We start from the raw sequence: 14,739 nt of genomic DNA, 5'->3' as shown, positions 1-14,739 counted from the left end.
ACTTCAGTTAATAGCACTGTGGCAATGTCAAGTCCCTGGGTTTGACAATGTTCTATGATCATGTAAGATATCACCACCAGGGGGAAGCCGGATGAAGGGTACACAGGGAACTCTGCACTATTTCTGCAGCTTCCTGGGAGTCTTAGGATTTCAAAATGAAAAATTTTAATTTAAAAAAAAGGAGTCAAGGGGTGCCTGGCTGGCTTAGTTGGTAGAGCATGTGACTCATGATCTCAGGGATGTAAGTTCAAGCTCCATCCACATTGGGTATAGAGATTAAAAAAACAAAATAAATGAAATGAAGTGAAATGAAATGAAAAATAAATAAAATAAAAATAAAATAAAAATGTTTAAGGGAATTAAAAGATAATTTATAGCCAAAACGTGGAAAGAATCTGAATGTCCATCAACAGATGAAGGGATAAATAAAATGTGGTTTATCAATAGAATTAAACAGTATTTAGCAGTATAAAAATATGAAGTACCAATACATGCCTCAACATGGATGAACCTTGAAAACATTATAGTAAGTTAAAAAAAAAAAATCAGACACAAGACTCATATATTGTATGACTCCATTTATATGAAATATCTAGAATAGGTAAGTTCAGAGAGACAGAAAACAAAGTAGGAGCAGGGGAGAATGAATTGTGACTGCTAAATAAAGTAAGGGGTTTATTTGGGGGGTGGGGCAGTGCAAATGTTCTGGAATTAATCATTGTGACCACTGCACAACTTTGTGAATATACTAAAAAGCACCAAATTATATATTTTGAAAGATAAACCTTATAGTATGTGAATTATGTATCAATGAAAAAGTTACATGCTTGGGGCACCTGGGTGGCTCAGTAGGTTAAGCTTCTGACTCTTGATTTCAGCTCAGGTCATGATCTTGGGGTTGGTAAGTTCAAGACCCACGTTGGGCTCTGTGCTGACAGTGCGAAGCCTGCCTGGGATTCTCTCTCTCTCCCCCTCTCTCTGCACCCCCTACCCCTCAAAAATAAGCATTAAAAAAAAAAAAAAAAAGTTACATGCAGGAAAAAAAAATACATCCTTAAAAATTTTAGACATACATTCATGCCCCAAAGCAACACTATCCCAAGCCACGTGATTTAGCTAATTCTTGAGATTCATGACTGAATGACACTATGATCCTTCCCTGCTGCCTGTTACTCACAAAGCAGCACAATTAATATTCCACAAACTAAACTCACTGGAACAATCTGACGAGATTAAAATTCTGACTCAGCTAAGTAGAGAAATCTTAATGGTATTCCTGACAACCACAAACTCCAGTTTACTAAAAAGTAGCCTATAGGAACTGGCTCAATTAATAAATGCTCACAGAATTAAACTGAATGAAAATGAATGAAAAGCCAGCTTGCATATACAGGGAGATAATAACAAAAGTAGATCGTATTACATCAAGCCAGGCCCATACTGTCACATAATTTAGGTCTGCCAATCATTATATTTATACAGTTTGAAATTAGACCTATTACTCCTTCTCCTCTGGAGAAGCAATCAAAAAGCAAAAACAGTGGGCATCAGGAGACCTGGACTGTGGTCCAAACTATGCTAATTGCAGGACTTTAACCTGTCAGGGCTGAATGTAACATGAGGACTTCTTCTCAGACCAGCAGCCTCCTACAGTTCCTTCCATCACTTCTCTCCAGCACCACTGCTGCCACCCTGAACCAAGTCACCCGGGTTTCCCAGCTGGACAGGTCAGCTTCCAGTTTCTGCTTCTCCCTGACCCCTAACAATCCGTCCTCCAAACCGACAGCCAGTGCTTTATTTTAAAACAGGAACCAGATCTTGTCACTCCCATCTGTAAGCCTCTCAATGGCCTACAGGACAAGGCCCTACCCACTCTCATCCCCCGCCATCAGCTACCATCTTCTTCCGTGGCACTCCGGTCACCCTGACCCTCAGGTTCCTCCAACATTCCTAGCCCATATATAGAACGGGCTCCCCCCACTCCCCTCCACTCCTCCTCATTCCACTTTCTGTTCAAATGTCGCCTCCTCAGAGACTGAAGAGTGGATTCTAGTCCCCGGCTGCCTGTATTCAACTTACCAACGGGGCATGATACTTGTTCATCTGTAAAATGGCAATTAATAACAAGCACCCACCGTATAGTGGCGTCACAAGGAAGAAAAGGCCATAAAGCTATCAGCACAGTGACTGGCAGTGTTCAAATGTCATATATCACTATTACTTGAGGCACCCTATCTTATTTTTGTCCCTATCTCTTAGCACTATCTGCAACTGTAATCTTGATTTGTTATCCTCTTTGGGGTTCTCCCCCAACGCCCACTGGTTGTGACCTTCAAGAGCAGCTTTGTCTTATTCAAAGTTCTACCACCATCTCCAAGGAAAGGCATGCAAATACTTGCTGAATATATGAGTGAATAAATCATATCAAGCATTCCTTTAAAATAATGTCTTAATTCAAAGAATTAGGCCAAAAATATGGCATTTCATTAATCAGTTATGTAATTGGGCTGGTCTCCTCTTGTTAATTACCTTGCAGACCAACCAATTCACTTAGCGATGCCTGGGGGCTTCTCCCTCAAATCTTATCACATGGACACAATGGACAATGGAAAGCGCTGGAAGATTAATTCGTGAGAGTGACAACTGAATACTGTGGCTATACACTAACTCTTTATAAAGGTATCACATAAATCCAAACTGCAGCACACCAAAAAAGGCTCTTGGCCATTAGGAAAGTCATACCCTGAAATATGAAAATATGAAACACATGTTGACTTACCTAAAACTGCTTTTCTACATGTATGCCCACACATAACATACACATGTATGTTACATACATATGTACACACACACAGCCATTCCCAAAACTGGGGACATGATTTTTTCAATTCCTTTTTACCTTTCTAGACATAATGCACTCTGCGATAAATGCTTTAAATTTAAAGTTGGTTTTAAAACCCAATACTCAAGTTCCTAAATATTAGTTCTCCTTACTCATAGGCTAATCTTCTGTCATTCCAAGGAAATCCCAAATTTAAGGCTGACTTGAAAGCGAGCATTAATCTTTTTAAAGCATCTCGAAACTACCGTATCCACCCCGATTTAATATCTTAAGAATCTACTATCCGATTTAACCCACCAGTTTCTCAAGTCCTTAATAAGTACTTTTCCTGTCACTCTAGTTTTTTTTATTTTTGTGATTTTTTTTTTTTTTTATGAAAGGCACTATTATATCAAGATCCACATTTTGAGAAACCCTGAAAATACTTTTCAAGTTATATTCCATCTGGAGTGAACGAAAATCGTGTCCTGATATACCAACCACCGCGTTCAGAGCGCCTCAGGCAGTTTTTATAGATGCCACCAAAGGGTATGAAATTCACTAGGCTGAGACCCAGGCGGGGCGGGAAGGGGGGAGGCCCAAGAATGCTGCAAGGTAGTCCCCCAAAGGAAACAAAAACAAGAAATGTCTCGTGATGTTCAAGAAGGATCACGGTCTACCATTCCCTACAGTAGGGCAAAAATACCAGAGAGCCTTGCTTGCTCAAAAGGAAGAGTGAAGCCACAAATCTAGAAGGAGTAAAGCTGTGGAACGCTGCTAGGTTCTGAGGATTAAGAAACGGGAAGGAGCGACGCGGCGGCGCTCTGCGGTCTCGGAGCAGCTCTCCAGGAAAGGCTCATCTCGGGGCGCCGGCCGCTCCCACTCCGGTCCGCGGCCAGGCTGGAGGTGGCCGCCGGCTGGCACGTTTTAAATACCACCACCCCATTCATCAACGCCCCGGCACAATGAGGGCCGGGGAGCCGCGCCCGGGACCGCCCGCGCACACGCCCACCGGCCCCCGCGCAGCCCGCGACCCGGGCGCAGCCGCCGCGAAGCAAAGTGACGCTCGGCCCAAGCAGAAAGTTTCGAATAAAAAACCCGAGCGCCGAAACGCACAGGTCTCGGGGCTGAACTCGCGCCAGGAACACGCCCCAGGCAAACCACTTGACAACCAGCTCGGGTTTTCGGCAGAAAAGGCCGAGAGGCGGGGGCCGGGGAGGAAGAGAAGGCCGGCCACACACACAAACACACACACGCACACTCACTTTCTCGCACACTCGGCTCCTCTTCCTCGTGGGCCGCCGCGTCCAGGTGCGAGCCACGCAGCAGCCTCACGCCCGCACACGGCGCGGCGGGGCCAGGGAGGCGGACGCCAGCGCCCCTCCCGGGAAGCGCCCGCGACCCCCGGGCCAGCGCGGCGCGCAGGGAGGGTGCGCACGCTCACCGCCCCCCCCCACCCCACCCCGCCCCGCCCACGGCCACCCCGGGCCCGGGGGTCCGGGGATGCTCGGCGGGCCGGCCGCGGGCTCGCACGCGCCCCTCCCCCGCCCGCCCGCCCGCCCCTCCCCCCGGGCCGCCCGCAGGGCGCGCAGGAGGCGAGCGCCGGCGTCCCGGGGGATCAGCCCTCGGCCCGGGGGGGATCGGGGCAACTTTCCCCTCCGTGGTCGCGGGCTGCCCTGGACCGTACGGGGGCAGGGGCCCCGGGTCTAGCGCGACGTGGACTCACTTTTTCGGATGTTTCTCTCTTTTCGGCCTCCGCTTTCGGGCCTGAATGGCCAGCACTGGGGAAAGAGAAGACACACATTAACGGTCGGGCCGGTCGGCCTGCGGGGTCGCGTGGCGGGGAGAAGGGGACGCCGCGGGCCACTCACCTTTCCGGGAGCTCATCCCGACGCGGCGGAAGGGGGGCGGGGGGCTTCGCGGCGGCGGCGGCGACGCGGGAGGGGAGCAGAGCAGAGCCGAGCCGAGCCGGGCTGCAGCCTCCACTCGCTCCGCCAGCCGGGAGGAGGCGGGAACCGCGCCTGCGCCGCCGCCGCAGCCGCCGCTCCCGCGGGGGGCCCAGCGAGACCCGCCCCCGGCCGGCCCCGCCCCCGCCCCGCCCCCACCCGCCCGGTGGGGTCCGGACCCCCACGCCGAGCCCTCCTGCGCACCCCGCACCCACCCGCCTGCCCCACCTGTGCAGAAGTGACCCCCCCCGCGACCACCGCCACTCCCGCCCACGGCGTCCCCCGCCCCAGCCTGCGGCCGGGGCCTCCGCCTCTTGAGCCCCCGCAGCCGGCCCAGGCCTCCCGCCTCTCTCGGGTACCCGGCCCGCGCGACCCTCCCTCTCCAGCCACAGCCTCTCTCCTACGCACCCCGGCCGGTCGCGCCACCCGCCTCTCCATGCGCCCTTCCTTGGCCGGCGCCTCCGCGGGTCTCACACCACCTCTCTTCGCGCGGCCTCTTCTCCCCCTTTGCACCTCTACATCCTTGCATCCCCATGAGCGCCGCTTCCTCGTCTCTGGCGGGTGTGGAAAGGGCACAGGACCAAGAGCGGAGAGACCTGGGTCCTTCACCAGCTGTGTGACCTTGGAGAAGTCATCTTATCTCTCACCTTTACTTACCCCCCAGGATTGCTTGAGTTTAATGAGGGAAAAGATGCAAATTGCATGGAAAGTAGGACGAAGTTTTTGCACCTGAATTAAAGCCCAGCTCAGAAAACACCAAGTGTCTAACAATTTAACACAACAATCCCACCAAACAGTTATTGTCTACATCTTACAACGAGGAAATTGACCCCTAAAGAAGTTGAACAGTTTGCCCAGCGATGATGATTCAAATGTAGGCCTAGCTGACTGCAAAGACTTTCCAAAGTCTTATTAGGGAGCTATCATGCTCCCTAATAAAGATAGGAATCAAGGTGATAGCAGGACAGAATGATAACTGCAGTGTTCCTTTGTTTGTTTATATAATTATAATGTTTTGGAAAGGTATCCATCCCGACCATTTACTCTCTTTGGTTGTCCAACCGTACTCGTAACTCATAAAAGGATCTAGTCTTATTCTGAAGATGGTAAACTCAACAGAACCCGGACAGCGCTGCTTAGACACCACGAACCTTCCACTTTCTCAACTTTTTTTTGTTTTTATTTTAATCACGTGGTGCTCATCGCCACAAGTGCACCTGTTAATCCTAACCCCCATCACCTACTTCAGCCATCCTCCCACCCACCTCCTTCTGCTGACCATCAGTTTGTCCTCTATAGATAAGTACTTTCTCAACTTTTATTTCTGAAACTATCAACCCTACACAAAAGTTAAGAGAAAAATATAACGAACACCCATATTAACCCACATTCGCCAATTTTTAACACTTCATCACATTTGCGTTCCCTGTATGTGTGCATGTGTAGTTTTCTTTGTTTTGTTTTTGCGGAATCACTCAAGTTTTCGCAAACAATGTTACCCTCTACCCTTGGAATTTCAATAAGTATTTACTAAGAACAAAGATATTTTACATCAACGAAATTCCATGATCTTAACAAGAAAATTTAATATTAATATAATCCTAGTATCTGCAATATACAGAGGCCATATTCAAATTTTCAAAATGTCCCTTTTAGCAGGCTTTCTTCCAATGCAAGATACAATCAAAAATCATGCATTACAGGGGCGCCTGGGTGGCGCAGTCGGTTGAGCGTCCGACTTCAGCCAGGTCACGATCTCGCCGTCCGTGAGTTCGAGCCCCGCGTCAGGCTCTGGGCTGATGGCTCGGAGCCTGGAGCCTGCTTCCGATTCTGTGTCTCCCTCTCTCTCTGCCCCTCCCCCGTTCATGCTCTGTCTCTCTCTGTCCCAAAAATAAATTAAAAAAAAAAAAAAAAAAAAAAAAAAAACGTTGAAAAAAAAAAAAAAATCATGCATTACATTTAATTGTCATGTCTTTTTAAACTCCTTTAGTCTAGAATAATCCCTGGTTGTTGGGTTGTTGTTTTTTTTTTCTTTTATAGCATTGACTTTTTTTTTTTTAAGAATCCAATTCTACTTTTCTACAGGACATTTCTCTGTTTCCACTCTGTTCCCTATTAGATTCAAATGAAATAATTTTGTCAGGTACACTATATGGATGATATTGTGTCCATCCTCAGTATGTTGGAGCAGAAGGGAAATGATGTCCGTTTGTTCCATTATTAGTGATGTTACATGTAATCATTTTTCTATGGTAAAGGTAGCTTTTTTTCTTTTCTACCTAGAAAAGTAGTCTATGGGGGCGCCTGGGCACCCAGTCAGTTGAGCATCAGTCTCAATTTGGGCTCAGGTCATGATCCTAGGGTCTTGGGATCAAGCCCTGTGTCAGGCTTTGCACTGAGCAGGAAACCTGCTTGGAATTCTCTCTCTCTCTCTCTCTCTCTACCTCTACCTCTACCTCTATCTCTATCTCTATCTCTTCCCCCCTCTGCTGTCCCTCCCCCCTCTCAAAAATAAAAAAAAGAAAGAAAAGCAGTCTATGTAAAAAATGGGTAAAGGACTTGAATATACGTTTCTCCAAAGATACACAAAATGGCCAACAAGTACATGAAAAGCAGCTCAACAACATTAGAGAAATGCAAAGCAAAGTCACAATAAGATACCACTTCGCACGTACTAGAATGACCATATTCCTTTTTTAAATGGCACATAAATGTTGGCAAAGATATAGAGATACTGGAACGCTTGTACATTGCTGGTGGGAATGTAAAATGGTGCAATCATTGTGGGAAACAGCCCCACATTTCCTCAAAAAGCTAAACATAGAATTATCACCCCTAGGTAGACATCCAAAATAAATACAAACAGGTACTCCAATTCTTGTACACAAATGTACGTGGCAGTACTAATCACAGTAGCCAAAAGGTTAGAAACAACCCAAATACCCATCAGCATATGAATGGATAAACCAATTGTGTTTCAGACATACAATGAAATATTTTTCAGCCCATTAAAAGAACGAGGAAGAAAAAGAAGGAAAGAATGAAAACGAATGATACATGCTACAATGTAGATGAACCTCAAAACATTATGCCAAGTGAAAGAAGCCAGACACAAATGGTCTGTTTCATATTGTATAATGCCATTTATATGAAAACATCCAGCATAAGCAAATCCAAAGAAAGCAGATTGGTGGTGGCTAGTGGCAGGGTGGAGGAGGGGAAATGAGGAACAACCAGCTACATGGGTACAGGTTTTCTTTTGTAGTGATGAAAACGTTTTGGAGCTGGAAAGAGGTGTATTGCACAATTACAATATTGTAAACATGCTAAATGAATTGTGCACTCTAAAATTGTTAAGATCGTGGGGCACCTGGATGGCTCAGTCAGTTAAGCGTCCGGCTTTGGCTCAGGTCACGATCTCACTGTTCACGGGTTCGAGTCCTGCATCAGGGTCTGCTGACGGCTCAGAGCCTGGAGCCTGCTTTGGATTCTGTGTCTCCCTCTCTCTTTGCCTCTCCCCCACTCGTTCTCTCTCTCTCTCTCTCTCTCTCTCTCAAAAATAAATAAACATTAACAAGATTTAAAAACTTAAAAAATAAAATTGTTAACTTCATGCTATGTGAATTTCATCTCAATTAAAAAAAAAAAAAATTCTGTAGCACCTGGGTGGCTCAGTTGGTTAAGCATCCGACTTCAGCTCAGGTCACAGATTCGTGGGTTTGAGCCTCACTTTGGGCTCTGTGCTGACAGCTTGGGACCTGCTTCAGATTCTGTGTCTCCCTCTCTCTTTCTACCCCTCCCTCACTCATGTATGCACACGCTCTCTCTCTCTCTCTCTCTCTCTCTCTCAAAAATAAATAAAAATAAACATTAAAAACAAAATTCTGTGAGGGTAATACTTTGAGACTGAGTGTTCTTCCTCAAGAATCTTTCACACTGTGGGTTAGCATCCAGTGATGATGCTTGCCTGGATCAATTATTATTATAGTGGTGGTAGAATATTGATATTATAATCCTAACATCCCATCTGTTCCATCTATATTAATTAGGTGACAGTCTTCTCTAAGGAAGACCTTTCATTTCTCCTGCCACTCCCTTGTTCTCTGTTTTCAGCTTGTTTTCTTTGTTTTGTCAACTGACAGTTGACAGTAATTACTGTCACTTTGATTTTTGATCTTGAATTGTTCCATATTTGACCACAAAAGACACTTCCAACTTGCAGTGTCCTTTGGACACGTCCCCATGGGTTTTTGAGCACCTCTTTACTTTCTGGCATGTTCCAGGAAACCTTGTCCTTTCCCTCACCTAATCTCAGAAACATCATGAGTCCAGTCTTAGCTCCTTCTAGAAGGTGATTAAAAGCTTTGAAGCCAAAGAAATGTGAGTTTGAAACCAGTTTCTTTTATTATTTTCCACAGCTTTATTGAGATATAATTCACATACCATACAATTCACCCACTTAAAGTGAAAAATTTAATAGTTTTTAATACATTCACATGAACAACTAATTTTAAACATTTAAAATTAACAATCTAATTTTAAAATATTTTTGTCACCCCTAAAAGAAACGCCATACCCATTAGCAGTCACTCCCTGTTTCCCCCAACCTTCCCTGCCCAAGCCTTGGACAAAGCACTAATCTCCTTTCTCTCTCTATAGACTTGCCTGTTCCAAGCAGATCATATAAATGAAATCATATAATATGTGTCCTTTTGTGACTGGCTTTTTTCACTTACCTCAATGTTGAAACCAATTTCTGCTACTTAATTTCTGCATAACCTGGGACAAGTTACCTAATTACAACATCTGGAAAATGGTAATCATATTAATACCAATCCTCCTGGGTCAATATGATAATCAACTAACATAAGTAACTATTCAGTACACGGTAATTATCATTAACATTACATGGGAGGCACATACCCAATCTCTTTGCTAGATCTTTTGCATTCATTTGTTCAACAAATAATTACCAAATACCTATTATGTAGCATTGTTCTAGGTACTGAATCTACAGCAGTGAACAAAGCACACAAAGATCTCCCTGCCCACATGGAGCTCACATTCTATTGCCAGAAGCAGAAAATAAACAAAATAAACATGGGAATTGTAGATTATGATTACTAGATGGCCATACCATCTATGAAAAGAAAAAAAAAACTGAAAAACAAACACCAACCTTTTGAGACTTAAGAAAAGTCTCACTGAAAAGCTAAGAATGAAAGGCCTCAAGGTGATCTGGTCAATCTTTTTACTTCTATAAATTAGGAGAGAAGTATATTTGCCACCTAGAATATTTGTGAATTGCTTTGAATTTATTGAATTAAAATACACCAACTAAATTATCAATAAACAATTTACACATCCTATATTAGGTGCTTACAGAAAGAATGATAGATTATAAACCTAGTCTCTGCAAATTTAAAAATGAAACATTTCAGGGCGCATGGCTGGTGCAGTGCGTACAGAGCATGTGAGAATCTCAGGGTCAGTGGCAAGTTCAAGCCCCACAGTGGGTACAGAGCCTACTGAAAAAAAAATTAAAACAACTAAAATTTTATTTCATATGCATCATAGTTTCAAATAACATTTTAAAGGAAATCAGGGGCACCTGGGTGGCTCAGTCGGTTGAGCGTCCGACTCTTGATTTTGGCTCAGGTCGTGATCCAAGGGTCATGGAATGGAGCCCACATCAGGCTCCATGCCGAAGATTCTCTCTCACTCCCTCTGCCCCTCTCCCCTGCTCACTCTCTCCCCCAAAAATACAAAAAAAAATTTTTTTAATTTAAAAATAAATAATTTTAAAGGAAAAAAAGAAACAGAGAATAAAAGTTTTTTGTATATGTTTTATTCTTAGTTTTCTTTTTTTTAAATTTTTTAAGTGTTTATTATTTTTGAGAGAGAGAGACAGAGACAGAGCACAAGGAGGAGATGGGCAGAAAGTGAGGGAGATACAGAATCCGAAGCAGGCTCCAGGTTCTGAGCTGTCAGCACAGAGCCCTACGCAGGGCTCGAACCCACGAACCGTGAGATCTTGACTTGAGCTGAAGTTGGACACTTAACTGACTGAGCCACACAGGCGCCCCAGTTTTGTTTTTTTTTTTTCAAGTAAGCTCTACACCTAACATGGGTCTCAAACTCACAATCCTGGGAGTATAAATTTAATTATTTTATTCTACCAATATTTATTGCTAATAAAAATAATCATAAGGATATTATAATTAAGAAGGGGAAGTATTAGAACTGGATATATCTTAGGGGCATCTGGGTGGCTCAGTCAGTTGAACAACCTTTTTTTTTTTTTTAACTTTTTTTAACATTTTATTTATTTTTGAGACAAAGAGAGACAGAGCATGAAGGGGGAGGGGCAGAGAGAGAGGGAGACACAGAATCAGAATCAGGCTCCAGGCTCTGAGCCATCAGCCCAGAGCCCAACGCGGGGCTCGAACTCACGGACCGCGAGATCGTTACCTGAGCTGAAGTCAGACGCTTAACCGACTGAGCCACCCAGGTGCCTCAAGAAACCAACTCTTAATTTCCACTAAGTTCATGATCCCAGGGTCATTGGATGAGACCCCCATGTCCGGCTCTGCACTGGAAGTGGACCGTACTTAAGATTCTCCCTCTCCTGGGTGCCTGGGTGGCTCAGTCGGTTGGGCGGCGGACTTCAGCTCAGGTCATGATGTCACTGCTCGCGAATTCGAGCTCCGCTTCGGGCTCTGTGCTGACAGCTCGGAGCCTGGAAGCTGCTTCGGATTCTGTGTCTCCGATCTCTCTCTGCCCCTCCCCTGCTCGAAGCTCTGTCTCTCTCTGTCTCCCAAATATAAAAAATGAAAAACATTAAAAAATAAAATAAAATAGATTCTCCCTCCCCCTATGGGGTGCCTGGGTGGCTCAGTCAGTTAAGCATCTGACTTCAGCTCAGGTCAAGATCTCAGCTTAGGGGTTTGAGCCCTGCATCAGGCCCTGTGCTGACAGCTGGGAGCCTGGAGCCTGCTTCAGATTCTGTGTCTCCTTCTCTCTCTACCCCTCCCCTTCTCGTGCTGTGTCTCTCTTAAAAATAAAGAAACATTTTTTTTTTTTTAATTTTAAAAAAGATTCTCCCTCTCCCTCTCTCTGCCTCTGCCCTGCTAGCGTGCACACACACACATACACACACACACACACACACACACTCTCTCTCTCTCTCTCTCTCTCTCTCAAAGAGAAAAAGGAAAAAAAAAAAAAACAAAAAAAACAACTGGATATATTTTTTTCTCTGTGCTGTCCAAAAGTAGTGAAAAGGAAAATACATATGCATTTTTCCCCAGCCAAGTACAACAGAATTCAAGATGAACATATCATATTAATTTTTACTAAATATAAGAGAAAATTACAGAACGCTGTAAACCCAATTACACACTAATGTTTCCAAGTAGAGCTACCAAATCCTACTGTATCTTAGAAAGTATATTTAGTATGTCATAGAATTGGAAACAGACTTGAGAGCTCATATAATCCACCTTCCTTCAGGCCTTTAGTAGATGAGAACCTAGCCTTTTTCCAAAGGCTTTCTAACGCTTTTACATTTCTAGGAAAGTTTCCTTGTATCTAATTTATACTTTCTAGTATGAAGCTTAAGCATGTCTCTTTTTTTTATGTGTCCTTTCTTTTTTTTTTTATGTTTTTTTTTTTTAATTTTTGAGACAGAAACAGAGCACGAGTGGGGGAGGGGCAGAGAAGGGCGGGGGGGGGGGGGGGGGACACAGAATCAGAAGCAGGCTCCAGGCTCTGAGCTGTCAGCACAAAGCCCGACATGGGGCTTGAACCCACGAACCGTGAGATCATGACCTGAGCTGAAGTTGGACACTTAACCAACTGAGCCACCCAGGCACCCCAAGCCTGTCTCTTATTATTTCATTACAGCATATTTCTCAGTGACATTAGTACCACTAAAGCAGCAATTTCACCCAGAAGTTAGTGCAGAGCAATAGAGCCAGACTGGCACAGTTGAAACCCTAGTTTTATCATTCACTATCTTGGTAACATTGGGCAAGTTACTCACATTCTCTGTGCCTCAGCTTCCTGATCCGAAAAATGGGAATAGTGTTAACTACCTTATATATTTGTTGTGAGGATTCAATGAGTTATTTCACATAAAATGTTTAGAGAAGGATCTAATTGTTCAATAAATATTAGCTGTACTTATATATATGCACATTAAGACATGCATTGCTAATCTATTGCTGCATGACAAATTTCTCCCAAATTTAGCAACTGAAAACAACAAACGTTTATTATCTCACGATTTCTGTGGTCCAGGACTTTGGGAGCAGTTCAGCTGGAAAGTGAAGTTGTCACTGGAGGCTGCTGTCATCTGGAGGCTGGAGGAAGGCTGAGAGATCTGTTACCAAGATGGCTCACTCACATGGCTGTTAGCAGGGGGCCTCAGATCCTCACTGGCTGTTTCAGGGAGACCTCACTTCCTCCCCCTGATCTTTCCATAGGGCTGGCTTGAGTGTCTGGCTTCCCCTGGAGAGCAAGGAAGAAACTTGACTGCCTTTTGTGACCTACCCTCAGAAGTCACAATCCATCATTTTCACTACATTCTATTCCTGAAATGCAAGTACAGCACATGCTTAGAGGAGGGGCCCCGAGAGCATTTCTTGAAGGGAAGCCGAACGGACTATGTGGACATATTCTTTAAACCACCACCAGGGGTCATTCCGTCTTTCTTTTACTGCCTCTGATTTGCAAGTGAGCATCCTTATAGACCCCTCATTTGGCCATTGTCTGAAGAGTAGAAATGAAAGAGAATTCTCAGTCCAACACTCAGACTAAAGAAAAGAGAAGGTTGACTAGATTATCTACAGAACGTCATCAATAGTAATAAATTTGTCATAAATGAAATGCCTACTGTATAGAAGACTCTTACATAAGCCAGTGAAAAATGACACCTGGGGGCGCCTGGGTGGCTCAGTCGGTTAAGCAACTGACTTCGGCTCAGGTCATGATCTCACAGTCCGTGGGTTCGAGCCCAGTGTCAGGTTCTGTGCTGACAGCTCGGAGCCTGAAGCCTGCTTCAGATTCTGCATCTTCCTCTCTCTGTTCCTCCCCTGCTCATTCTCTGTCTCTGTCTCTCAAAAATAAACATTAAAAAAAAAATTTAAAAAAAAAAAAAAAAAAGAAAAATGACTCCTGAAGATCTGCCAGGGCTGTGTTAGTAGAGATTTAGAATATTGACCAAAATGGGGGCGCCTGGGTGGCTCAGTCGGTTAAGCATCTGACTCTTGATTTCGGCTCAGGTCATGATCTCAAGGTTCATGAGACTGAGCCCTGTGTCTGACTCCAAAATGACAACACAGAGCCTACTTGGGATTCTCCCTCCCTCTCTCTCTGACCCTCCCCTGTTCACACTCTGTCTCTCAAAAATAAATAAACATCAAAAAGAAAAAGAAAAAGAATATTGACCAATATGCCAGCACATATATAAACAGATTCAATGGTCTGGCCATAATAAACTATGCTGAACTCTCCCACCACGGGCTCCACTCCTTTCAAGCATTTGGACATGAATACAGCCATGATCGAATACTTGTTTGTCAAATACATGAACTCACTGACTGTAAGAATTTTGTTTTCCATTTTATTGTAACTGATTTAAAAATCCAATATAAAATCTAATGTAAAAACAAATTGAACATAATTTTTCTCACAGTTCAACATGAATTCTGTTCTAGCATAATTCACATTCAGTTCTTCAAGAATGTGTGACTCTGAGTATGAGTACAGAGATAAAATACACTTTATCAATAAAAAACGGCTTTATAGTCAGTGCGCCTGGCTGACTTAGTCAGTGGAACATGTGACTCTTGATCTCTGGGTCAAGAGTTCAAGTCCCATGTTGGGAGTAGAGACTACTTAAAAATAAAATCTTTTTAAAAATCCCTTTTTAAAAAAAAAATTATTTTGAGAGAGAGAAAGAGAATGCAA

At 44.2% G+C, this 14,739-nt stretch overlaps 1 protein-coding gene across 19 annotated transcripts in view; it reads right to left on the bottom strand.

Annotated features, from left to right (window-relative positions):
* The window catches only part of SRPK2 (SRSF protein kinase 2), a 393,623-nt gene extending 380,340 nt beyond the window's left edge, over nucleotides 1–13,283 (bottom strand). For 10 of the 19 annotated variants that reach the window (XR_009610358.2, XR_009610356.1, XM_060633811.2 and 7 more), the window contains exons 1-2: nucleotides 5,176–5,317; nucleotides 4,548–4,602 (exon numbers count right to left, since the gene is read on the bottom strand). Coding sequence is in view for 14 of the 19 variants with exons in the window: in XM_060633811.2 (XP_060489794.1) it covers nucleotides 4,548–4,602; nucleotides 5,176–5,302 (182 nt within the window). In the remaining 5 variants the exon portion in view is untranslated. Of the gene's footprint in view, nucleotides 1–4,547; nucleotides 4,603–4,692; nucleotides 4,848–5,175; nucleotides 5,318–13,052 lie in introns of those variants that run through there. The other 9 variants (XM_060633804.2, XM_060633813.2, XM_060633816.3 and 6 more) reach the window with 8 other exon arrangements.
* Between the last annotated feature and the right edge of the window lie 1,456 nt (nucleotides 13,284–14,739).

This window comes from Panthera onca, chromosome A2 (genome assembly GCF_046562875.1).
Source record: "Panthera onca isolate mPanOnc1 chromosome A2, mPanOnc1 haplotype 2, whole genome shotgun sequence".
NCBI classification, from domain to species: Eukaryota; Metazoa; Chordata; class Mammalia; order Carnivora; family Felidae; genus Panthera; species Panthera onca.
The sequence above is the reverse complement of the archived record's forward strand: the minus strand, read 5'-3'. Positions and strand labels throughout refer to the sequence as shown.